Source organism: Macaca nemestrina, chromosome 6 (assembly GCF_043159975.1).
Source record: "Macaca nemestrina isolate mMacNem1 chromosome 6, mMacNem.hap1, whole genome shotgun sequence".
In the NCBI taxonomy this organism is placed as follows: Eukaryota; Metazoa; Chordata; class Mammalia; order Primates; family Cercopithecidae; genus Macaca; species Macaca nemestrina.
The window spans coordinates 104,141,770-104,168,763 of NC_092130.1; the positions used below are offsets into that span (position 1 = coordinate 104,141,770).

Genomic DNA, 26,994 nt, shown 5'->3' on the forward strand with positions numbered 1-26,994 from the left:
GGTGGTGTCTACATGGTGCTAACTCTGCAGGTGCACAGAATGCACAAGCTGTGGGAGCACTGTTACCTCACCTAGATTTCAAAGAATACTGAAAAACCCTGGGGCTCAGGCAGAGCACCATCACAGGGTGGGGCCACTGTAGAGAGGCCCCACTAGGGCACTGCCTAGTGGAGCTATGGTAGCAGGGATACAGCAGAGAGCCTACACAAGGGCAATACCTAATAGAGCTGTTGGAGTGGATCTTCTTAGACTGAAAGAGCCACTGGAATGTAATTCCAGCTTGGGAGAACCACAGGCAGTAGACTCTTAACTCATGAGAGCTGCAGTATAGGTTGTGCCTAGCAAAGCCATGGGGGCAGGGTGACCTGGAGCCTTGGGGGCCCAACCCCTACCCAACTGTATCTGGAAGGCAACACAAAGATTATTCTGGAGCCTTAAGATTTAATCTTGTTTGCCTTCTTGGATCTTGGGCTTACTTGGTTTTGCAGGCTCATAGCTGGATAGCAATTTGCCTCAAGATGAATCGTACTTTGGGCCTCACCCATACCTGATTTAGATGAGATTCTGGGCTTCAGACTTTTGAATTAATGCTGGAATGAGGTAAGACTTCTGGGGCTATTGGGATAGAATGAATGCATTTTGACAGAAACACATAAATTCTGTGGGGCCAGGGGCAAAATGCTATGATTTGAATGTGTCCTTCCAAAATTCATCTTGAAACTTCATCCTGAATGCAACAATATTAACAGGTGGAGCCTTTAGGAAGTGATTAGGTCATGAGAGTTCTGCCCTTATTAATGGGATTAATACCCTTACCAAATGGAGCCAGTTTGGCCTTTCTGCTCGCCTTCCACTATGTGAGAACACAGTGTTCATCCCTTCTTCCATGTGAGGATGCAGCAAGAAGGTGCCATTTATGAAGCAGAGGGCAAGCCTTCACTAGACATCAAATTGGCTGGACTTCCCAGCCTGTGTAGTACTATGAGAAATACATTTTTATTATTTTATAAATTACCCAGTCTAAGGTATTTTGCAACAGGAACAGACTAAGGCAGGTGATATTCTAAAGTAGAAAAATCAAAACAGAAACATTGGAAGAATAAGAACAAAGAAACAAATGGAAATCAAGTGGTGGACATTAAAGCAGATATGAATTTAATCAGCACAAAAATTGTATAAGGGCAAAAACTAAGTATAGTCACGTGTCAGTTAAGGACAGGGATACAGTCTGAGAAATCCATTGTTAGGCAATTTCCTTGTTGTAGTTAACATCATAGAGTGCGCTTACACAAACCTACATGTTATATAGCCTACTACACACCTAGGTTATATGGTATAGCTTGTCTGCTAGGCTACAAACCTGTATAGCATGTTGCTGTACTGAATACTGCAGGCAGTGGTAACACAATGGTAAGCATTTGTGTATCTACACATATGTAAATATACAAAAGGTACAGTAAAAAAAAGCCTAAAAAGATAAAAAGCATAAAAATAAAAAATAAAGCATAAAAAGCATAAAAGATTAAAAAAAAAAAGGTTTATCACTATAAGGGACTTACCATGAATGGAGCTTACAGGACTAGAAGTTGCTCTGGGTGAGTCAGAGAGTGAGTAAACGCAAAGGCCTAGGACAATACTGTACACTATGGTACTTAATAAACATTTTCTTTCTTCAATAATAAATTAACCTTAGCTGTTACTGTAACTTTTTACTTTACAAACTTTAGATTTTTAAAAATTTTGACTCTTTTAATACTTAGCTTATAACACAAACACTGTACAGCTATACAAAAAATTTTCTCTTTATATCCTTATTCTATACACTTTTTTATTTTTTATTTTTTATTTTTTTTTTTGAGACGGAGTCTCGCTCTGTCGCCCAGGCTGGAGTGCAGTGGCCGGATCTCAGCTCACTGCAAGCTCTGCCTCCTAGGTTCACGCCATTCTCCTGCCTCAGCCTCCCAAGTAGCTGGTCACTTTTTTATATTAATTTTTGTTTTACTTTTTAAACTTTTTTGTTAAAAATGAAGACACGAACACACATATTGGCCTAGGCCTGCACAGGGTCAGTGTCATCAATGCCACTGTCTTCCACCTCTGTATCTTGTCCCACTGGAAGGTCTTCGGGGCAATAACAAGCATGGAGCTGTCATCTCCCATGATAACAATGCCTTCTTCTAGAATACCTCCTGAAGGACCTGCCTGAGGTGGTTTTACAGTTGACTTTTAAAAAAATAAGTAGAGGTACACTCTAAAATAACAACAATATAGTAAATACGTGAACCAGTAATAGTTATTTACTATCGTTATCAAGTATTATGTATTGTGCATAATCATATATGCTATATTTTTATACAACTGACAGTGCAGATTTATTTATACCAGTGCCACTGCAGACATATGAGTAATGCATTGCACTATGACATCAAGAGGCAATAGAAGATTTTCCGCTCTATCATAACCTTATGGGACCACCATTGTATATGTAGTCCATCGTTGACTGAAATGCATGAGTGTAGTTGATGGAGGGTGGACCTCATATTATGCAAAGGGATAGGACAAGAAAATTCTATAGAGACAATCCAAAAGTGGGAAAAAATCAGTGGGAACTAATGTCATATGATAGACATTAGATACCACACAACGAAGAGTTTAATACAAAAAACAGCAGCATTTATTCTGTGTTATGTTATTTTTCTGTTACTGTGATAAAGAAACATTGAGGCTCAACCAAGATTAATGAGACATATAAAAATTCATGAGTACAAAAAACAGAATGAAATGTGAGATGGAAAGGAAATCTGAAATTACACTAGACACAAAAGATAATGTTAATCTGCACACATTAAGAAAGTGTTCAGTTTATAAGCATAGACCCTTAAAACTGAATCTTAGGTTAAAAAGTTTATTTTAGTCTTACAAATAGAGATACTAAGTTATTGGCCAATTGAATATCATGTCCATTCATTCCCCTCAGCCCACAAAATAAAAATTTGTTAACTTACACTTTAACTGTAATTAGAGAATGGCAATCATAGCACCTAAGCTTCGAATGTAATGAGTACTAGACAACATCTATCCAATCCTCTTATTTTAAAAATGGGGAAATCAAGACCCAGAAATCAACATTACAAATTAAGAGGGGCTGTGTGCGGTGGCTCATGCCTGCAATCCCAGCACTTAGGGAGGTAGAGGTGGAAGAACTCCCTAAAATATTCAATTTCTTCCACTTAAAGCAAAAACATCTTGGGACTAGTCTGTCATAATATATCTATTATATAATTATGTAATATATACAGTCATGTGGCATATATTTGAATTTTTATCTAATCGATAAATTAATAGATAATATTTTACCTAATTGCTATCCTGATTAAGCTCTTTTATTTTCAAGAGGGGGGATAACTCAAATTCAGATTGTCTAAGAGAAAAGGGGAGGTTTATTTTAAGTCATTCATGGATTAGAAATAGAAAGCCATCAGGAAGTAAGGCAGTTTTCAGCAGCAGGGAGTTCTCTAGGAACTGCAGGGTTGGTACAATGAAGGCTGATGACTGCCATGGGAATTAATTTCCTTCAATTTGAACACCAATGTAAATCAGAGAGCTGACATGCAGGTCTCTGAAAGGTACGAAGTCTAATGAATATACCCAGATGGGTGGAAAGGAAACTGAATGGGAAAAGTAGAGAAAACCCAGAATAAAGTCATCTGCCAGTTCAGGTGTACACCTCTTTATGGACAACAGAATTCCTTCCCCATCTCCTTCTATCCCTCTCCTCTCCTATCTTCCCCCATCTTTTCCAAATTACACTATTTTGTTTTTGAGCACTGACAATCACTGCTACTGATGCCATCAAGGGAAAAAAACACCTCACAACATTCATTTTACTAACACTTTACACCAGGAGAAGATGTAGGGAAAGTGGCAATTTACTCTCCCTATGATGCTAGCGGTATTACTTCGTTCTCAAGACTTGGACATTCCATATCTCAAAGGACCTACAACATCTCTTAGGCATTTCCAGGAGGTACCACTGTTGACAAATATGGTAGATGAATATCTGCTTTATTTGAACGAGTATAAAAGAGAGCTCCTAAAATATTCCAACAAGAAAGCAATATATTAGTAACTTTTCTGGGAAGCTAATATAGAACCAATAGTAGCACATGAAAGAAAATTCACAGGAGGAAATACAACATTAAACAAACATGAGAAAATGCTGAAGCTTACTAGTAATCAAATAAATGTAATAATAAAGTAATGGTTTTAGTCCAATTAGCAAAGATAATTTTGAAATGATAATATCCTATGCTGCTGAGGAGATGAATCAACTTTAACAAAATACTGACGGTAGTATAAAACTAGTATGACCTATAAGAAATAACTCAACAATCTATATTGAGCCATATACATTTTTATACACTTTGTCCTCATGATTACACTTCTGAGCCTGTATCCTAAGAATCCTAAATACACAAAAGACAGTATTATACTCAAAGATTTTATCCCAGGGTTATTTCTAATATCAACAATAAATATATGGCAAATAATATAACCGTCAACTGATGCAGCTATTATGCAACAATCAAAATAAGTAGACATACTATGAAGATAATACTGAAAACAAAAACATCTTCATAGTTATAAAAAAAAAAGGATTCAACTTTTGCAAAGCTCAAGCATTATACCAAAAAATTGTTTTAAAATCTAAGAGACCTAGTTTCAGAGAAAGGCTTTCCTGAATATTAGAGAACAGAAGTTTTACTTAGATAACAGGAGTCATTACATATTCTACACTTGTGATTACTGTTCTGATACCTTGTATATACAAAATCATTTTTAATATATTAATAATATGAAATTCATGTTGACATTTAAATGCTACAAAATACTAAGTAAAAAATATAGAAACAGTAATAGTATGAAATTTAAAAGAACAAATCCCCAAATTTTATTTTATATCAAAAGAAATAATAATACAAGGATCTTTCATTAATTTCCTAATTTTTCAAATGCCGATACAAAATTCTGGCAATGTAAGAAAAAACAATAACTCACTCAAACAATACATTGTACTAGAAGAACTAAGAAAAAATCTCTACTAAATATGTAAAAGCCAAAAGCAAATGAAAATGAATTTTAGCTTAGAAAAGAGGGCCTATATTCTCCAACAATGGTTCTTGGTTCTTGAGACTTCTGTAGAAATAAATTCTACAGACTGTCTCAATAATCATAACTAAAATATGTTAAGTAAAAAACTAATTCATAATAAAATCTCTACTGTAAAAATAAATAAATCTAAAGTACTTATGTTAGAATCATCAATAGATTCTTCTTAATACATTTTTCTGCCGAAGAAAACTAATGTGGTAAGAAGGGATGGAAAGAACATGAATGCTTACAACTATCTTGACTAACGAGCTAATGGCATAATTCTGTGTGCCTGTTTAGTCTTTAAGGTAGATACCACTCACAACTATACACTTACAACTGGTAGACATAAGAGTCTAATTAACTATTTCAAAAACATATACTATTTCCATTACAGTAAACTGATTCTTAGAAAAGAAACATAAATTCACTTATTATAAACTTCTCCTAAATCCTGGAGTAGGGTTGAGAGACACAAAAAGAAAACCTTTGTCTTGAGTCACATGAAATGATACTTCAATTTAAAAAATAATTTCATGTAGTAACTGATTCATATTATTTACAGTTAATAAAATACATAATCTTCAGTTAACTCTTGGTCATACATTATTATAAGCATACTGTGCATCTCCTAGAAGGAAGGAATGCCAGCTATTAAATCAAAAGGAAACATGTCTTAAGTGCTTGTATGTGCAGGATCTCAGCTGGAAATTACCAACATAATAATAAAACATCTGAAATGAGAGGATGAACTCAGAAATTCCTAAGATTTCTTAACTTATTAATTTAAATTGTTATTAAATTAAATAATATGTGGGTAGGCATTTGATGAACTTGCTCAAAAACATTTGAGAAGTTCACGAGTTTGTATTTCCCAGAATCAGAATACAATAATTTTATCTAAAATGACACTTTTGCCCTAGCTGCTGAGCAATTTAAACTCTACGGGAATCACACTCCAGTAAGAGTGTGTATATTCTGTTTTACAAATAAAAATTGCCTGCCATGTACCTAACAAAAGTCTCTAGCCCATTAGGATGTAAGGTTAAAACAAAGCTAGAATTTTTATTAGTGCCTTATCCTTTTTATGTCTCATCCTTTTATTTCTCTACTGATTCCTAAGCTTCTCCATCAAATTCCTACATTAAATATTAAACTACCGTACCACTCTCTTGATTCAAAGCTTATTATCTATGCTAAAACCGACTCCAGAAAAATCTCCTACCTTCACCCTCCCTTTATGGTTTCATTGTTTCTTATTTGTGCAGGGGGATCAGGCTAAGGGAAGGATGACGCAGACACTTAAACTCACAGCCATAACCTGTCCTGACGCAGACACTTAAACTCACAGCCATAACCTGTCTAGAGCTAACAGCCCAGGGTAACTGTATGGGGCTTTAGGACCAACTACCTTCCTCTAAGGGTGTTTAAATCTTCAGTGCCAAGAAGAGTCAAAAAAAAAAAAAAAAAAAAGAAGGGGCACCAGGAATCTGGGGCTCCAGTCTCAATTCTCTGCATTAAGAGCAGCCAGCTGGGGAATTCTACACCAATCACATACTCTCATTTGGTTTATTTCCCCACCTATAAAGCAACTAAAGACCATGTTCCTTTCAGCTTCTAGAAGTAAAACATTTAGATGACTATAAACAAGGAATCTAGTCATACTTCACATATAAAAGCTGGCATTACTTCTTATACTTGCTAATGAAATTCTCCGAGCCACTCCTATCCTTGAGGGAAACTTGTATTCAACTCAATTGTTCAAGAGTAGTTCTGGGTCTAAGTTACCTGAGTGAAAGCTACATGTCACTCGATACTTTCAGCTAATACTTGGGCCCCTGTGAAAGAGCACAGTACTGTGCTAGCCTTAGGTGACTTCTTGCAGAAGTCGTATTCAATAGCAGGAACAATCTCTGGTTGAAAATGTCGGAGACAAATTTGCATCATAACTTGTGCTTTCAGAAGTCTTTACTCACTACCCCTCAAAACTGTGTAACAGAAAACTGTGTTCATCACTGAACCAAAAACCCAATGGAGCATTCTAATGCCTATTCTGAAACACTTGTGGTTCCAATGTTTCACTCTATAATGCTCTTTTCCTAAATTAAGTCTCACAATATATTCTAATAAAGGTTTGACATGCAGCATTTTATGAGCTGAAACAAACTCTTTTTGAAAAACTCTTAAACCATGTCCATATACTACTGCCAACTCAACCCTATCACAAAAGAATCCAAGTTGTTTTACCTTTCTAAACAATAAATATCAATAACTCTGAAAACACATTATTTATGCGCAAGTCTGATAAATGTACATATAAAGTATCTTCACTTTCCTTGCTCTTCTTTCTGTCCTAATGCTTATCAGGATGACATATTAAACTGATCTACCATTATGAAGTTACAATACACGTCTAGAGAATTTTAAATTATCTTTCTGATATAATGATCATTGCAAATACCTCTCTGTCTAAACAGACATGACAACGAAATAGAGCATAAAATCCTAGACCAGATCAGGTACTGGTAGGAAAAAAAAAATGCTACAAAAGATGTTACTGGGACAACTGGCAAAATTGTAATGTGGGCTGTAAAAAACGAAATATCCTGAATTTGCTCACTGTATGCAGTTTTGTAAGAGAATGTCCTGGCTGTCAGGATATGCACATTAAAGTATTAAGGGCTAAAGAGGCACAGATGTATGCAGCCTACTCTCAAATGACCCCCCCAAAAAAGAGAGAGCAAACAAATGTAGCAAAATGTTAAAAACTGGTGAATCCAGGTAAAGTAAATATGGGAGTTTTCTGAATTATTTGTACTACTTTCTGTAGTTCAAAAGTAATTTAAAATAATATCTTTAAAAACCAGCTTAGACTCTGTTCATCCCCCACAACTAAGTTTCTCCACTCCCCACCATTCACAGAAACATCCTGAAAGTTGTGAATAGTCACTGTCTCCCGTTGTACTCCACTCCACTGAGAGATTTCCACAGTGCCAAACCCAACAACTTCTTCTCGGCCTCATCTTAATTTCTTCACAGTGCTGAATGCAGGTGACCACTCTTTCACCTCTTATGGAGCCACATCTCGCTGGTCCTCCTTGTATCTCACTGGCTGCTCTTTGTCTCCTTTGCTGGCTCCCCTCAATATCCTAGACCCCCTTCTATTCTCTATCTAAATAATCTCATCAGTCTGCAACATTAAAAGCACCCTGAATTCCAGACTCAAGTATCCAACATCTGACAAGACATAACTGCTTGTTTGTCAAATGGGCATCTCCAACTTTGCTGGTTGAAACAAAACTCTTTTTTTTTGGCAGGGTCTCCCTCTGTTGCCCAGTCTGGAGTACAGTGGCATGACCACAGATCGCTGCAACCTTGACCTCCCAGGCTCAAGTGATCCTCTCACCTTAGCATCCTGAGTGGCTGGGACTATAGGCACATGCCACCATGCCCAGTTAATTAAAACACATTTTTTTTTTTTCTTTTTGTGGAGACAGGGTCTCCCTATGTTGCTCAGGCTTGAAACAAAACTCTTGATTCCCTTCTCTAACCCATTCCAATCTGCTCCTCCTTCAGTTGCCTAATACCACTAAATACCACTAGTTTTCACCCAGTTGTTCAGGTCAATTATGGAGATCAGAAGCAATGATCCTTATTTCCCTTGATTTCCTTCATATCCCAAATACCATCAGCCAAGACTTAAAATACACCATCAAAATATACCCTGAATTGACCATTTCTCACCCCCTCTGCTGTTCACCCTAGTCCATGGTCTAGGCAGATTTGCCTGCCTCCCCTTTTATTCTGTCATAACCCATTCTCTGAGACAAAGCAGCAAAAATGAGCTTATTAAATCTGTAATTAAATCATGTCTTCCCCCCATCAAAATCTTCCAATGGTTTCCCATCACACAGAAGACCTTATATCCTCATCACAGCCTGCAAAGCTGTACCTAACATGGGTGCCTGTCCATCTCTCTGAACTTATCTCCTAGCAGTCTCTGTCCCCTTTTTCACTATGTTCATCACACTGGTTTTCTTACAGTCTCCAGATCATGCTAAGTTTGTTCCCACCTGAGGGCCTTTACTTTTGCACGCTCTTTCCCCCATATTCACATTGCTCACTCCTTCCCCTCTTTCAGATTGACTGCTGGCCAAATAAGACATTTAAGAAAGGCAATGTCCTCTTCCTTTTCCTCTCTCTGCTTTATTTTCTTAATATGTATTTGTTTTTTCTTGTCTCTTCATTAAAAAATAACTTAATGTAAAACATTAACATGTGACAGTTTCTCATTGCTAAAAAAAAGAAAAGCAAACAATATATATGAAATTCAAGCTCCTTTCAACTATCTCCCTTAATCTTGGTTCCCTCCCCAGAAGTACTTTAGTATTCATTTGGTTGCGTATCCTTGTAGAGTTCTTCTCTATGGAATTAAATACACAGGTATCTGTAGAAACAAAAAGTGTTTTATGCCTGATCTATAGCAAACTTCAAAATACGCCTTAACTTTCCTAGTCATTATACAGAGATTTATTTTGTTACTAATTGGAATATATAGGTCTATTGGTGAACACTTAACGTAATTACCATTTTGCACCATTACGAACAATTAATTTAACAAATATTTACTGAGTGTCTACTACATTCTAGGCTCTGTATCTGTATCTTGCTGCAGATACAGCAAAAAATAAAACAAAGATCTTGCCCTCTTGCAGCCCGTATTCTTGCAGGAGGAGGAGGACAATAAACAGAATAAAATATACAGTGTAAACTTTTTTTGAAAAGGGCCAGAGAGTAAATATTTTTGGCTTTGCAGGCCACATATATGTGTCACATATTTTTTGCTTTGTTTTTACAATCCTTTAAAAATGTAAAAACTATTCTTAGCTTATAGAATGTACAAAAACAGGGCAGAAGCTCATGGAGCTGTGGCTTGCTGACCCCTAATAGAGTACGTTAGAAGGTGGTATGTGCTATGCAAAAAATAAAAAGGAGTCCAGGATAAGAGTGCAGTGGGGGGGAAGTGCAGGATATAATATAGTATTAAATAGGGTTTCATAGATGGTAAGATCTGAACAAAGACTGGGAGGTAAGTCCATTGAGCCAAGCAGATATGTGGAAGAAGTACATTTCAGAGAGTGGAGCCAGCAAGAGATCTAAAGCAGGAACAGGACAGATATAGCAAGGAGGCCAGTGAGCAAGAGGAAGACAGTGGTAATAGTTAATGAGGTCAGGAGGGTAAGGAGAAAATGGAGTGGATTGGGCAGATCATGTAGAGCCTCACAGGACCAGCTATTCTCTGACTGAATGAAAGGGAATGTCTTAGTCCATTCAGGTTGCTATCACAAAACACCACAAATGAGATAGCTCATAAACAACAGAAATCGATTTCTTACCATTCTGTAGGATGGGAAGTCCAAGATCAAGACATATTCAGTATCTGGTGAGGGCTGCATTCTAGCTCACAGACTTCTTGCTGTGTCCTCAAGAGACAAAGGGCAAGGGATCTCTCTAGGGTTTTTGTTTGTTTGTTTGCTTTGAGACAGAGTCTCGCCACGTCACTCAGGCTGGAGTTCAGTGGCGCGATCTCGGCTCACTGCAACTTCAGCCTCCTGGGTTCGATTCTCCTGCCTCAGCCTCCCGAGTAGCTGGGACTACAGGCACGTGCCACCACGCCCAGCGAATTTTTTGTATTTTTAGTAGAGATGGGGTTTCACTGTGTTAGCCAAGATGGTCTCGATCTCCTGACCTCGTGATCCGCCCACCTCAGCCTCCCAAAGTGCTGGGATTACAGACACAAGCCACCGCACCTGGCCTCTAGGGCTTTTTAAGGGCACCAATCCTGTTCATGAGGACTCCACTTCCATGACCTAATGGCCTCCTAAAGGCCCCATTTCCTAATAATATCAACTTGGGAGTTAGGATTTCAAGTTTGGGAGGACACATACATTCAGACCATAACAGAAGCCATTGCAGGAGAAGTGACAGGGACTGTCTTAATTTGCGAAAGGCTTATTCTGGCTACTGTATTGAGAAAATACTCTTGGGAGGGGCTAGGGCAGAAGGGGCAGACCACATAGCAACCTATTTCAGTAATCCAACAAGATGTGATGGTAGTGGCTTGGACAAGGGTGGTGGCAGTGCGGGAGGTGGTGAGGCATGATAGGATTTTGGATGTATTTTGATGATACAGAAAACAGATTGTCCTGAAAGAACAGATCTGAAGAGCAAAAGAAAAAGTGAAGTAAAAAAATAAGGTCAAGATTTTGGTCTGAGCTGCAGGATGGAGTTGCCATTGACAGAAATGGGGGAGTCTGTGGGTAAGGTAGGCACTGGGGAGAAAGTTTAGGAGTTTAGTTTTTGGGTATGCCGACTTGATGTCTATTATTAAACATTTAGGGGAGATGCTGAATAGGCAATTGCACGTATAAGACTGGAATTGGGGAGAGGGGCTAAAGATCTAAATTTGGGTATTGTTGATATTTACATGGTATTTAAAGCCATGAGACTAAATGAGATTACCAATAAAATGAGCATAGATAGAAACAAACAAACAAACAATAAAATTGGGGCTCTCCAACATTAAGAGGTCAGTGAAAATAAAGGAAAAGGAGAATTACAAGGACCAGCATTGAGACAGCAGATAACCAGGAATGTGTGACGTCCTAGAAGGCAAAGAAGAAATGGTTTCAAGGCTAAGGGAAGCAAACAGCTGTGTCAAATGCTGCTGACAGGTCACATAGGATGAGAATCAATAACATAGGGTGTTTAACAATATGGGGGCTACTGAAGAACCAGAGGAGCTGTTTCTGTGGGAGTGGTGCAGACAAAGACCTGACTAGAGTGGGTTTAACAGAGTACTAGAGGAGAGAACTTGGCAATAGCAAGTACAGACAACTATTTCGAGAAATACTGCTCCCACGGGAAACAAAAAATTGGGGTAATGTGGTGAAATGGGACAATTTTTTTCCTAAGAGGAGAGAAATGATAGCATATTTGTTTGCTGATAGAAATGATTCAATAAAGAGAACAAAATTGATGATGTGGAAGGAGAGAACGTGAAGCCAAGTCCTTGAGCAGATGAGACAGAATGGGGCCTAGTACAAAGGTAGACAAGAATATGAACAGTTAATCTAAGGTAATGGGCAGGGAGATAGTCATGTACTGAGCAAATGCTGCATAGACCATTTCATAAATAGAGTGCCAGAGGTACGTGGAGTGGTTGCAGTCTATGGAAGTTCTGATTACTTCAATTTTCCTAGCAAAATGGGAAGCAAGGTCATGAGCTGAAGGTGAGGATGGGAAAAGAGATATGGAAGGTTTGGGGAAAATAAGATATGAAATAGTCATTTAGAAGAGTGGGAGAGTAAGCAGACTAGGAAATCCAGTACAATCATCGGGCAGCATTACGGACCCACTTGAAGTTTGTGGTCATGTGTGGTTGCGTGGTTTTTTTCTGGCCATGCCCAGTTACATAGGGGCAAGTGCAAAAAAAAAAAAAAAAAAAAAAAACAAAAACAAAAAAAAAACCAAAAAAAACCCAGAGAGTTTGTTTTAACTAGGGCTCTGGTTTTGCCAAACAAGCAAAGAGCAAGGAAGGGGATCCAAAGAAGTAATTAAACTGATTAACCATGAAATTTAGATGAGTAAATTCCATGTAAAAGGGAGTAAAAACATCAAGAGGGTAAGGGGCGGGGGAATAGTAATAGGATCAATGGGTTGGAGATTCCACTGGGGTCAGAAGATGGTTAGGGCTGAGGCACTAGGAGTGAGCTGCAAAAATAGGAAGAAGGGGTAACAGAGCAGAACACATGAAATGGCAACTATGGAAGGATTGCAGTTATTGACAATATAGGAGGGTATCACTGTGGAATGAGTGGCTGACATAGCGTAGATGGGAAGAACACTGGAAGAGAGGTCTAGGAAATGACAGGCCAGAGTTTGGGCGGATCAGTTATGTATACTCTTATCAATTTCAATATAAAGACTGGAGAGTGGGACAGTGAGCCTTTATGACATAATTCAAAACTGAAGATTGTAGGGAGAAAGGAGGAAGCATAGTCTGAAAGAAGCAAGGAGACGCGTGACAGTTATCTTTCCCACCTCTAGAAACGGTGGTAAGGAAAGTTATGGAGCAAACAAACAAAAACACCCACAAGTGCACAGTGGAAGAGAGTCCGGTTTCCATTAGAGCAAGAAAGTGAAAACAACATCTAAGAATAGGTTCAGACTGGATTTTGCAGATGATAGACAGTTAATTTCACAAGGCACACTAGAAGGGTATGAAGAGTTGAGAAGGGGTTTAAGAAAAAGTGTAGACCCCATTCCAGCCTGGGCAAGAGAGCTAGACTCTGTCTCCAAAAAAAAAAAAAAAAAAAAAAAGTGTAGACCCAGTCCGAGCGCAGTGGCTCACACCTGTAATCCCAGCACTTTGGGAGGTCGAGGTGGGTGGATTGCCTGAAGTCAGGAGTTGGAGACCTGCCTGGCCAACACAGTGAAACCTCGTCTTTACTAAAATACAAAAAATCAGCTGGGCATGGCAGTGTGTGCCTGTAGTCCCAGTTATTAGGCAGGCTGAGGCAGGAGAATTGCTTGAACACAGGAGGCAGAGGTTGCAGTGAGCCGAAATCACGCCAGTGCACTCCAGCCTGAGCAACAGAGCGAGACTCCATCTCCAAAAAAAGTGTAGAACATTTTATGAATGGAGAGCCAGAGATAAAATGTGAACGGGAAGTCTGGAGGTTCTGTGGTTACTGACCAAGACTAATCCTAGCACACATGACTCCTATGATACACTCATGTGTTTCACTAAGAAATGGAAACTGCTGGGTCAAAGTTGTTTTTACTTTAAAATAGCTGTACTGATATATTCAATGTTATCCCTTTAACCTTCTCAATACATACTAACAAAACTTTTTTCTCTTTTGCCGGTATAATGAGCAGGAAAAAAAAAGTCACTGCTTTACTTTGCATTTGTCTACTGGTGAGGTAAATCATTATTCCATGTTTACCCGCTAGCCATATTTCCTCTTCTGTGGAACTTGCCCACTTAAAAAACAGTTGTTTTCCCTTTTAAATTGATGTAGAGTGCTTTAAAAATCTATTTTATTCTCTTCTTAATGATTCACACAAATCAATCTTCTAGATTCGTTTCATACCTTTCAACGGCTCATGATAGGGTGATATAAGGCTCAGTAGGTGCTCTCTCTTCCAAATCCCTCTGTACTATATATTAGAGTTTGTCTAATTAAGGCCTTAGTCAAATCTGGCCATACCACTGGTTTCATAACTGTTTTTGCACTACAGTGGTAGAGATGGTATGGCCCACAAAGCAGAAATTATTTGCTATCTGGCCCTTTACAGAAAGCTTGTGGACCCCTGCTATATACCTTTCAGGGCCCCTGAACTGCTGAAGATTTCCAAGAACACAGCGGATCCTTATCTTTACTGACACACTCACTGAAATGCTGTTCCTAGTTCCCAAAATGCTCCAGACATTCCCCCTATTCTACTCAACGAATCTATTACTGGCCTTTCTTGGTGTTTTTACAGATTTATATCACGAAATCTGTAAATACACTTATTGAACTTGTTTATTTACACATCTCTTTCTCCACTAGTATGTAAATCTCTCGACAAGAGATAATGCCAGCACTAATAAATGGCACACAAAGTCCTTCATGGTTTGCTAGCTCTCTCATCATTTCCTAGTTCTGCTATGCTCCAGTCAAAATATATATTTAATTTCATTAAATATTTTTCAAAAACATAATTTCTAATGGTAGTATAATAATCAAGAGTTCTGTACTTTCATACTCATTTCTTTAAAATTTTGGTGGATACCACCTATTCCTAATAATTTATTTACATTTATTTAGCATATTCATGATTTGCTGAAATACTTCTCTTCCTTAATTCCTTTCTTAGTAAAAACAAAAGTGGTGGAATCTTATCCTTCCTAAGATTAACTTTTTCATCTGTGGTAGGAACATATGCATCTAGGATAAAGGGGCTCCACTACCTACCTTGTAGGTAGTTCTATTTTCCTTATGTGAAACATATTTTTTTTTATTTCCCCAGTAGAACCTTCATTTACTTTACCAGGAGTTTTACTAAATGCATATTTCAATTTAAGCACTTATGGGCCTTTTCATTCCTCTTACTCCCCAGATTTAATCAAATTTGAGATTTCTTTAGTTTTCTCTCACTTATTTGTTTTGAGATCATTAAGAGTTGCACCCACAGATATTTGGTGCATTCACTTTATAACCCAGTTTTATATAATTGTTACCAATTATATCTCACCCGGGTAAAGATTTTTCTCTAAAATGTATGTGAAAAGTTAAGCTCTGTCTTGTTTAACTTTGCAACTTACCCATTCATTATTCCCAACTCAGTTTATCTTAAAAGTGTGGTCTGTGATCTATAGTTAGTTACAGCATAAAATTCCAAGTATGTATATGATATAAAAGTATACAAACAAAACAGCATGATGAGCTTTGCAGCCAAGCAGATCTAGATTCAGATTCAGGCTCGAACGCTTTGAGCCCTTGGACAAAGTACTTACCTATTTACACTTTGTTTTCTCATCAGTAAAATAGAAGTAACTCCCATTCATAACACAGAGCCAAGATAATAAATGAGAAAAATGTACATGAAAGTGACAATGTATATTAAATGCCTACAAATAATGTCCAGTACATTACAAGTAAAACGTTAATCCACTCTCTATTCTTCTAATCCCCAAGCAACAGGAACAATAAATACTGTGTAGTCTCAATTTATTGTATTAATAACTTCATTATTAAATTCCCTTAAATAAAAGCAATTTGGCAGTATGGACCATGAGCTTTGGATGTTTACTTTGACTCAGTATTTTTGCTTTGGGGACTCTATCTTCATAATCTAGAATGCAGAAATTGATATTTTTTATGAGGATGTTCATTGCAGTGTTTCTTATAACTGCAAAAAATTTAGAAACTGTTTAATAATGAGAAATCCACACAAACATGCAAACATTAAATATGGTAACAAAATAATTTAGTAGCATAAGAAAATGCTTATGGTGCTAGGTGAAAAAAGAATACAAAATTACCCACATAGTAAAGTGTCAACTGTGAAAAAAATCCAATAAACTCAGAAAAAAAACATTGGAAGGAAATGCACCAAAGGGCTTACAGTAGTTACTACGTAGTACTGATATTTGTAATTTTTATTTTATGGTTTTCTATATTTTCTGAAATAATTAACAATGATAATGACATTGATGATAACAGCAGTTATTATCTATGAAAAAGTTAGGCCGGGCGCAGTGGCTCAAGCCTGTAATCCCAGCACTTTGGGAGGCCGAGGCGGGTGGATCACGAGGTCAGGAGATCAAGACTATCCTGGCTAACATGGTGAAACCCCGTCTCTACTAAAAATACAAAAAACTAGCCGGGCGTGGTGGCGGGCGCCTGTAGTCTCAGCTACTTGGGAGGCTGAGGTGGGAGAATGGCGTGAACCCAGGAGGCGGAGCTTGCAGTGAGCCGAGATCACGCCACTGCACTCCAGCCTGGGAGACACAGCGAGACTCCGTCTCAAAAAAAAAAAAAAAAAAAGAAAAAGTTAATACATGACAGGCCCAGTTTTAAGAGCTTACTGTATTAACTCATTTACTCCTCATAAGATAAGATGAAAAAGTGAGGTTAAATAACTTGCCCAAGGTCACACAGATAATTACAGAAGGTGCCAAAATCTGAATCCCAATAGTGTAGCTCTAAAGCGCCTGTTCTCTACACTACACTGAAAAGTTTTGCTTTGTTTTAAAAATTTAACCGTTAAAAAGGCATATATCAATCCCAACTTTATGGTCTCACGGTTATCAGCTTTTTTTTCAGTACTGAGTTGTAATATTTGCTCTGGCATGGAGTGTCTTTTTGGATTAAGATGTAGCCACTATTCCTATATGTATTCTATCTACTCCAGAAAATTCCAAGACAAAATGCCTCCCTATTTCCCATTTCAATATCTCATTTGACCATTGAGACTCTAGAACTCTAATATTCTTACTTATTATAGCAACTGACAGTACTTCAAAGGACCCTTCAAAGCAACCCAATCACACTTGCTTTTGAAAACCTCCCAACTAACATCCACGCACATAATTACAAATCAGTTGCCACTTGCTGTAGTTTGCATATGGTGTGTCTGTCTCCATCAAAATTCATGTTGAAATTTGATCATGATCTCGTGGACATGATTTAGTTCCCCGAGGGTGAGTTGTTAGAAAGCCAGGCCCCTCCCCCCTCAGATTTCCCTTTCTTTGCCTGGGGAGCTTCCCCTTTGACCTTCTCTAACATGATATGATGCAGCACAACAAGCTGACCAGATGGCGGCGCCTTGCTTCTTATACTTCCCAGCCTGCAGAACCGTGAGCCAAATAATAAACCTCTTCTCTTAATAAAGGACCCAGTCTCAGGTATTCTTTTACAGCAACACAATACGGATTAAGGCACCACTCTTGCAAACATCTCTCTTCCATTGTGAAGTTCATTCCTTGTACAACTCAGAAGACTCCTTCACCTGCCAACACTCAACAGATTTACCATGGCAATGGCTGAATAGGGCCAACTAAGAAAAATCCTCAACCTCCAGGGGAATTTCACTGTTTCTGACCCTTCCTCTTTAAGGATGGCATTGTTCTCCATTGTTTTTGAAAACCTCATCAGTTTCTTTGATTCTCTCAGCTTTCTCACCCTTTTGCTGGTAAACCAAACTGTTTTGAGGGGGGAGGATATCTTTTTGGCACCAATATGTATTCAAATATCAATCTCAGGAAAAAAAATCACAATTTATACCCTGGCCAATAAAAAGAACTCCCCCACTCACTGCTGTGCTCCTCTCTGCAGTTTATATTTGATAAATTTATTTCATTACACGTCACTTGGTTTGACTTCCTTTATAACCAGGTTTCTTTTCTTATAAAAACATTTGCAGAATCCAACATGCTTAAAAGTCAAGAAATTCTTCTAAATATAGATGTTTACATTTCAATGTAGGAGCTCATTTACAACACTTAGAAAAACTGAGTTCATGGAATGGCTTTAAAATTATAAATAAGAAAAACTATAGTCATAAAAACAATGAATACAATAACAAGTATTGATATCGGAAAAGCTTACAACTAGAATTATATATTTTTACAAAAAATCTTATTCTGTTCACATTATATAATGGTAATAAAGCCGCTGAGAGTTGAGGTAGAAGCGCAAACAAGATTTTTATAGATATTTCAGTGGGAGGAATTTAATAATTCCTGACTAGGACAAAGATGCAGCCACACCAAGACTAATCCAGGGTGGCGGCCCCTTTTAGGAAAAAGAAAACAGAACACTAGTACTTCATTAGGCTCACGTTAAATTGCACGAAGTAAAAATCGTACTGCCAAACTAGTATAAATTTATGCATTGCATAGCTAGAGACTGAAAAAGAAATCTGCACCTTCAAACTACTATTTCCCTTTTGTGGTTGCTAATTTTCATCCTGATACAGCCTTCTCTAGGAACAACTAGGGTGCCAAGTAAGGTAAAAGTGGAAAACAGATCCTTTCCCAAAAAACGGGACTTTCCCCTTTTCCACTAAATATAGCTTCTTCACCACTCTAATATGAAAGCTTTGATACAACAGGGAAACTTAAAATCCTGCAGGAAGTTTTGTTATTCTAAAAGTGAGTACGTCAGGACAGCCATTTTACAACCTTCATTTCCAAACACCTATTACACCATACATCTTGCAATTTTAAAAGTATCTTTTTTTTAGGGTAAAAGAAGTACCATTTACGCATTCATCATTTAAGTCATTACTGTTTCAAAGGACAGTTATTAAGCTTCTTAATACAGCTGTCAAAATCAATTTGTAGATAGCCTCCAATTTCAATTTTCTACATTTACATCTACTGATAGACTAACCTGATTAGCGATTAAGATAACAGACTTAAACTGTAAGCAATCCTTGCAAAATCCAGTTGATTTTTAAAATCAGTAAGCAACACGCGATCATTTTTAAAGAAAGCCATTCCGAAAATAGCTTGATTGTGGTGGCCGGTCTGCTCCTCAGCAGCTGTTCCCTGTTGCTTGTACGCATGGGAGTGCAGGTAGAAGTGCAAACCCCACAAGCCCACGCCAAACCCGTACAGTCACAAACATTATGTAAACATGTCGTGAGGCCAAGAAGCCCCAAGGAGAAAGAATCGCCGGGAGAAAGAGATCGGCAAGCTGCATGTGAGGACGATGGGCGCTGTGTGCGGACGCGGGAGACCCGGGCAGAGGGGCCCAGGGCGCGACAAAGACTGGTCCATCTCGGGCAGCGCCGGCCAGCGCCCAGAACCAGTGGGAGGCTGCCGTCCCGGGGCAGCCGACTGCAGCGCTCAAGGGCCCTCAAACGCCACAGCTTAACAGGCGAGGCAAACGCTTCCCTGAGTATCAGATCATTCCCTTCCCGCCCCTTGTAACGGGCTCCCGCCGCCCCTGACGGGCTCCTCGGACACCTGAGGAGCCGCCGTCGCCTGCCCCCTACTCGGGTCCCGCAGGGCGCCTGGGCCGGCAGCTGTTGGGGTTAGAACCGCGCCGCCGCTGCCTCCCGGCTTCAAACGGCCGGACGGGCACCGGGAGAGCGAGCGAGCCCAGCGTCTCTCCCGTAGGCGCGTCAGGCAGCTCGGAGCTCCCAGCCTCTACTGCCGCCCCTCCAGTTCGGGGCCGCGCACCCTCACGCCACCTACCCGGTCCCACACCATCCCAGAGGCCTCGGGCGCTCAGGCCTTCGGCCGAAGCGGCACTGCCTCCTGTCCGGGGCCTGAAATGGCTGCGGAACAAAGAGAATCTGGGCTCCACCGAGCGCCGGTCCGATTGGCCGGGGGGCGGAGCCCGCCGCGGGAACGTTCGGCGGCGGTCGCCTTGGCAACGGCGGCGGGGCTGGGAAAACTGCGGCCTCGGTCGGCTGGGCCTGTGGGCCTGCGTCCGGCAGCGTGCGGCAGTGCTTTCTAAGCGGGCTCTGTAGCTTCAGACCTCACCGGCCTGGCGCGGGGCTCACAAGTGCTCGCACTCCCTGCGGCCGGCGCGCTGACCGGAGCCTCTGGGTCTCGCACGCAGCAGCTGCAGACGCTGTCCTGCGCGGTGGGGCTGTGAGTAAAATGGCCCGCCAGTGTGGTTGCTCAGACTGTGCTGGGCCCTCCTAGGAGGATGGCCCTGCCCCAGCCTAACTTCTGTACCCCAGCATAACCTCCAAAGTAACAGCCGTGCCCTGGGAGCCTGTTCAACACTGAACATATCCCACAATAACACAGTTCCAGCGTCGCTAGTAAAAAGCAGAAATGGCTTCGGTAGGTAGATGCGGGTGGATGGCTGCCTGCTTAGTACAAAATAGGCTTTTGACGTGTGTTGTATCTGGCGTATAAACTACTATGTAATTAAAATTCAGTGATTTATAAAATTTTTACGTCTCCAGGTGTGCAATCCTATAAAACTGTAGTTTCTTGCTCTTAGAAATAACAAGCCCTTCTCTCCCTAACCTGCCATCATGAGAAATTAAAATGTCCTCTATTTTCTGTACGGCAAATGATTCAAAATGGGAGTGGTGGACGTTTTTATACCCAATTGCAACAACGGTAATGAGATAAATATCAGTTCCCTTCCCTCAGATGATTCTTATATGTAACATTTACTGTATAAAAATACTTAAAATTTGCATAGCTAGCTGATTCTTATTTTCTAAGGTGATGATTCCGGTGATAATATTCCTCACATGATCAATGTGAGTAGAAATACCAGCAGTTCCGACTATCTTACTGGAAGTGCTGTATATATTTTGAAAATACGTAACAGTTGTTGCCTTCCTGTCATAGTTTAGGTAAAATTGCAGTATATAATACTAGAAAATGTCTGTAAATTTTTACTAAGATAATTTATTTGTTCATCTAAACATGTTAACAGTTTTCATTTGAACTACAGTCATTTTGCAGGAACAACTAGTTTATTTAACTTAAAATTTGAGACTAAAAGTACCATTTTTTAATTATTGGGAAATTGAACTTAGCAGGGAAAATATTATAGATAACTAAAATACTCATGATTTCAACATGTTCTAATGTTAATTTGATAGTAATTGAATACAGTAGTGTATATCAAAAAGAGCCCCCCCCCCCCAAATAGGAGTGGATTACTAAGAACAAAAATGTAATATAAACTTTCCTAAATGGTAGTTTATCTGCAGGAAAATATACCCAGAAAAAGTGTATTTATCCAAATAACAAATGGCTTATTTCTGCATTTGAAAAGTTACATCGTGGACTAGGATCTGTACAAATCAGAGGATGTGTAGTATTTGCATTATTCTTTGCTAAAGGAAAAAACACAAATATTTCTAAAATCTAAAGGATTAGCAAATAATGACAGATGTAAATACCGCTAAGCAATTAGTAGGAGTTCCTCTGACTAATAGTTTAGAAATAATTGAAATGAAGAAAAAGCAACATTATTTAGCCTAAGAGGATTTATTGGCCACAATCGTTTGAAAGAAAAAAATGTTGATTATCAGATGTTGTAAAATTGAGATTAAGCAAATTAAATATGTATTCTTTTGTAAAAATCAAAGTGAATGAAAATATTAATATAAAATAGTTCTATGTTGAATAGAGATTCTTACACATGTAGCCTTTTTGTCTCTTCTAGGTCAAATTAAAAATACATGTTTTAAAGAGTAAATCTTATCATTAACAAGGATTTATTAACATGGCTTATTTTATTTTTCTTTGCACTGTTTGCACATATAATAGCAGCTATCCAGTAGTATTTTCTCTTTATACCTAAATATGCTCATGTGGTAAAACTTTGAAGAATTATTGATAATTTTTAAATGACAAAAATGAAGTTAAAAATTATAAACTTTGTTTTTACCTTTAAAACATAGATACCTTATATTTTAAATTTCTGTATTAATTTTATTTTCTCAGGTGAAAAATTTACCAAGATAAAAATAAAAACATGTTAGAAGTTACAAAATAGCATCTGAGGAAGAAAACATGCCTATAAGCTTTCACCTAGGAATGACAAGATGCTTATTTTGTCAGGTGTAGCATTGTCAAAACAAGTGTGGAGCTTGCAGGCAGAGGACCTATATGCAGACGCTGGCTTTACCACTTATGAATGCTTTTGGTTCAGTCTTTCTGAGCTTCACTTTCTTTTGTCTGAAACGAGATTAAGTAAGATAAGTTACATAAAGAACTCATGAGCAGAGTGCAGGGCAGGTTGTTAGAGGGCAGTGAATGAAAGTATTACTAGACATTAATATAAATCAAAGATGTTTGAGAAGGAGGAATGATTATTGAAAAAGTAGGTCTGGAAGTTCAAAAATTGTTAAATAAATATCTTTAATAGGCAATTGTTGGTGAGTATATAGAAACCTGGTAAGATAAGTAATCTTTTAAATGCAGCCAAGCTTCTAAAATAGAACAAGCCTGGGCGCAGTGGCTCACGCCTGTAATCCCAACACTTTGGGAGGCCGAGGTGGGCAGATTACCTGAGGTCAGGAGTTTGAGACCAGCCTGGCCAACACGGTGAAACCTCGTCTCTACTAAAAATACAAAAATAGCTGTGTGTGGTGGTGAGCTTCTGTAATCCTAGCTACTCAGGAGGCTTAGGCAGGAGAATCGCTTGAACCCGGGAGGCAGAGGTTGCAGTAAGCCAAGATCACACCATTCATTTGCACTCCAGCCTGGGTGACAGAGCAAGGCTTTGTCTCAAAAATAAATGAAAAAATAAAAATAAATAAATAAAAAAAATAGAATAGAATCTTCTAAAATATTGTTTCCATTTATACTTCTGGAAAGACAATTATTTCACATTATGTAGTTTAAAGAATTGCCTTACACTGAAACATCTTCAGGTTGACATTATGAAAAAAAGTTTCAGTAATTATTTAGAAGAATTTAATTCAAATATTGAAGAGGACAACTGTAGTCAATATTCAGAAATGTATAAATAATCTACAGGCATTTCTCATTTAAAGTAAGCCCAATATATAAAGTTTGAATTCTTAAAAATGATAAATTAGGGAGTTATGAGTTGGGAAAAATTAACTTCAAAGCTCCTTTAAGTATTAACATGTCCTAGTGATTATAATACGATTCTGCTTATAAAAAGGTCTACTTAGACTTCCAGTTTTGGGAAGATGGAGTAGATATACTTGTCCCTATTCCTCCCACTAAGTATAATGAAAAATTCTGAACATTACATATGAAGCAAACATAAAAGTCTCCAAATGGTGGAAAAAAGACAGATCAACTAGAGACCTTGGGACCCAAGGAACAACATGATGGTTAATTCCCTATGTTTACTTTTTGCTTTAGATGCACCAGACTTGAAACTTTAGATATCAGCAACCTGGAAACACCAATGGCACAGACAAAAAAAGCCCCATCAAAACACTGCTCCAGCTGAAGGGCCAGAAAAGGAGTATAGCAGACAGAGAACTTTTTGACAATAAATGCATACTCTAGGCAACTACAGACAGAATTGTGACCCCATCCTACTCATGTCAGCAAAGTCCTAGTGGAGAGCATAGACCCCTACCCTCACCAGACTATTAGGTAGTTTAAAGAATTGCCTTACACTGAAACATCTTCAGGTTGGCATTATGGAAAAATATTAAGTAATTATTTAGAGGTGTCCTAACCCCTCCTTCCCAGGGTGGTGTCGGAGAAGGTCAAATAAAGAACCAGTACTTTCATCATCATACGTCAGTAATAAGGAGTCTCCCATCCTGGGTGTCAGTGAAGGCCAAATGAGGAACTTGGATATCTCCTCCAACTTGGCCTGCTCCCCACACCCACTTCCCCTGCCAGTACCATGTTAGAAAAAGCCAGCTAAAAGAGATTTTAATGAGATTCAAAACCTCATAAATATCCCATATGTCCAGGTTTTATGAAAATCACTCATGATATATATCAAGAACTAGGAAGATCTCAAACGATATGAAAAAAGACCATTAATAAATGACACAAGAAGACAAATAAGTTAGAATTATCTGACAAAGATGTAAAAAAATTATCTAACAAAGATGTTAAAAAATAAAAATGCTTCAGTGAGCAACTACAAAAACACTTGACACAAATGAAAAAATAGGAAGTCTCATTAGATAAGTAGAAGACATAAAGAAAAACCAAATGGAAATTTTAGAACTGAAAAATACAATAATCAAAATTAAAAACTAAATGAGTTGAATAACAGAACGAAGGAGACAAAGGAATAAATCAAGGAACTTGAAGATAGAAGAACAGAAATTATCCGCTCTAACAAAAGAGAGAAAACAGACTAAAAAGAGCAGATTCTCATGGAACTAAGTGACTACAACAAAAGATGTAACATTCATGAAATCAGAGTCCTAGAGGGAGAAAAGAAAGAGGGTAAGGCTAAAAATACTCAAATACATAATGTCTGAAAACTTCTGAAATTTGGTGAAAGACATAAACCTACAGATTCAAGAAGCTGAGTGAGTTTTTAACAAAGGAGCCAAAACAGTTAAATGGGAAGAAGGTAGTTATTTTTTTAACAAATAGTGCTGAAACAACAGGGTATTCACATGCAAAAGAATAAAGTTGGACGTGTGCTTCACACCATATATAAAAATTAACTCAAAATGGATCATAGAACAAAATCTAAGTGCTAAAACTATAAAATTATCAGAAGTAAACATGGAAGTAAAGTTTTGTGACCTGGAGTTAGGAAAAGACTTACATATGACACCAAAAACACAAGCAACAAAAGAAAAAGTAAGTAAGTTGGATTTCATCAAAATTTTAAACCTTCATGCTTCAAGTGGCACCACCAAGAAAGAAAATGAAAAGACAACACACGGAATGGGAGAAAATATTTGCAAATCACATATACAATAAGAGATTTATATTTAGTATAGATAAAAACTCTTATACCTCAATAATAAAAAACAACCTAATTAAAAATGGAGAAAGGATCTGTATAGACATTTCTTCAAATAAGATATACAAATGACGAATATGCTTATGAGAAGAAGCTCAACATCATTAGCTACTAGGGAAATGCAAATCAAAACAAGGAGACACCACTTCACACTCATTAGAATATCTATAACATGAAGTACAGCTAACAGGTATTGGGGAGGATATGGAGAAATTGGAACCCCCATACACTGCTGGTGGGAATGTAAAATGCTACAGCTGCTCTGGAAAACAGTGTGGCAGTTCCTCAAACAATTAAATATAGAGTTACTCTATGACTCAGGAATTCTACTCCAAATAAAAGAAAACATATGTCTACACAAAAAGTGGTACAAAAAGCAGGATTATTTGTAATTATTTGTAATATCCAAAAAGTGGTACAACTCGAATGTTCATCAATTGATTAATGAATAAACAAAATATAGTATGTGTGTGTGTGTGTGTGTATATATATATACAATGGACTATTAATTGGTACTAAAAAGGAATAAAGTGCTAATACATGCCAGAGTATGACTCAACCTTGAAAGCATTATGCTTTAAGTAAAAGAAGCCAGTTACAAAAGCCACATGTTACATGATTATGTGAAAGTCTAAAATAAGCAAATATATAGAGACAAAGTATGTCAGTGGTTTCCAAGGGTCAGGAGGGGAAATAGTGATTACTAATAGGTATAGGGTTTCTTTTCTAGGTGATTAAAGTGTTCTAAAATTAGATAGTGGAGGTTACACAATGTTGGGAATCTAAAAACCACTGAATTATAAACTTTAAAAGGGTGAGTTTTATGGTTAAAAATTATATGTCAATAAAGCTGTTACTAAAAAAAAGACAAATGAAACCTAATAGGATATACTCAAAGATATTTCATGCCAAGATGTATCATTCAACTTTTGAAAACTAAGAGCATGGAAAAAAATTGTTAAAAGCAGAGTGCAAGAAATGACACCTTACTTGTAAGGGAAAAGCAATTTGAATGACAGTGGATCTCACATCAGAAACCATGGACTCCATAAGGAAGTGACACAACATCTTTCAAGTGCTGAGAGGAAAAAACTGTCAACCCAAATCTAATATCCAGCAAAAAAAATCCTTTAGGAATGGAGGGGGAAATAATGATGTCCTCAGATGAAGGGAAACTAAGAGATTTTGTCACTAGCAGTTTTTTTCTAAAAGCATGACTACAGAAATTTCTTTAAACAAAAAGGAAATTATGAAAGAAAGAATATTGGAACATTAAGTGCAAAGAAAAAACACATTAAGTAAAAATATGAGTCAATATAATAGGCTTCCCTTCTCTTGAGGGATTAAAGCAGAAATTTTAACATCTGATTTGGTAGAGAGAATACTTAGGACAATCATATTATAAAAGAAAAAAGATAAGGAACTATAAAGGGAAATAAGGTTTGTACACTTCACTTGAACTGGCAAAATTACACCACAAGTACACGAGGATAGGTTTGATATCGATATTGACTTAGTCCACTTATGCTGTTATATCACAATACCTGAGACAGTAATTTAGAATAAACTGAAATTTATTTTCTCACAGTTCTGGAAACTGGGAAGTCCTAGATCAAGGCATCGGCATCTGTTGTCTGCTGAAGACCCTCTTGTTGCATGAAGCCTCTTTTATAAGGGCCTTAATAACATTAATGAGGAAGAACTTTCATGACTTAATTACCTCTTAAAAACTTTACTACCTAATACCATCACATTTGCAATGCCTGAATTTTGGAAGGGACACATTTAAACCATAGCATATATATGAAAAATTTTAAGTTATAAAAATATGTATAATTTTAATACCTAAAGCAACTAGTAAAAAAGAAATAGA

At 37.9% G+C, this 26,994-nt stretch overlaps 1 protein-coding gene and 1 long non-coding RNA gene across 11 annotated transcripts in view; one reads left to right on the forward strand and one right to left on the reverse strand.

The window, feature by feature from the left end:
• The window catches only part of LOC105475169 (transportin 1), a 98,534-nt gene extending 78,476 nt beyond the window's left edge, over positions 1-20,058 (reverse strand). For both annotated transcript variants that reach the window (XR_011624920.1, XM_011730201.2), the window contains exon 1: positions 19,910-20,058. Coding sequence is in view for 1 of the 2 variants with exons in the window: in XM_011730201.2 (XP_011728503.1) it covers positions 19,910-19,924 (15 nt within the window). In the remaining variant the exon portion in view is untranslated. The remainder of the gene's footprint in view (positions 1-19,909) is intronic.
• Positions 20,059-20,115: 57 nt separating this feature from the next.
• LOC105475168 (uncharacterized) overlaps positions 20,116-26,994 on the forward strand; it is a 90,672-nt gene continuing 83,793 nt past the window's right edge. For all 9 annotated transcript variants that reach the window (XR_011624926.1, XR_011624925.1, XR_011624921.1 and 6 more), the window contains exon 1: positions 20,116-20,509. This is a non-coding gene — a long non-coding RNA (uncharacterized lncRNA). The remainder of the gene's footprint in view (positions 20,510-26,994) is intronic.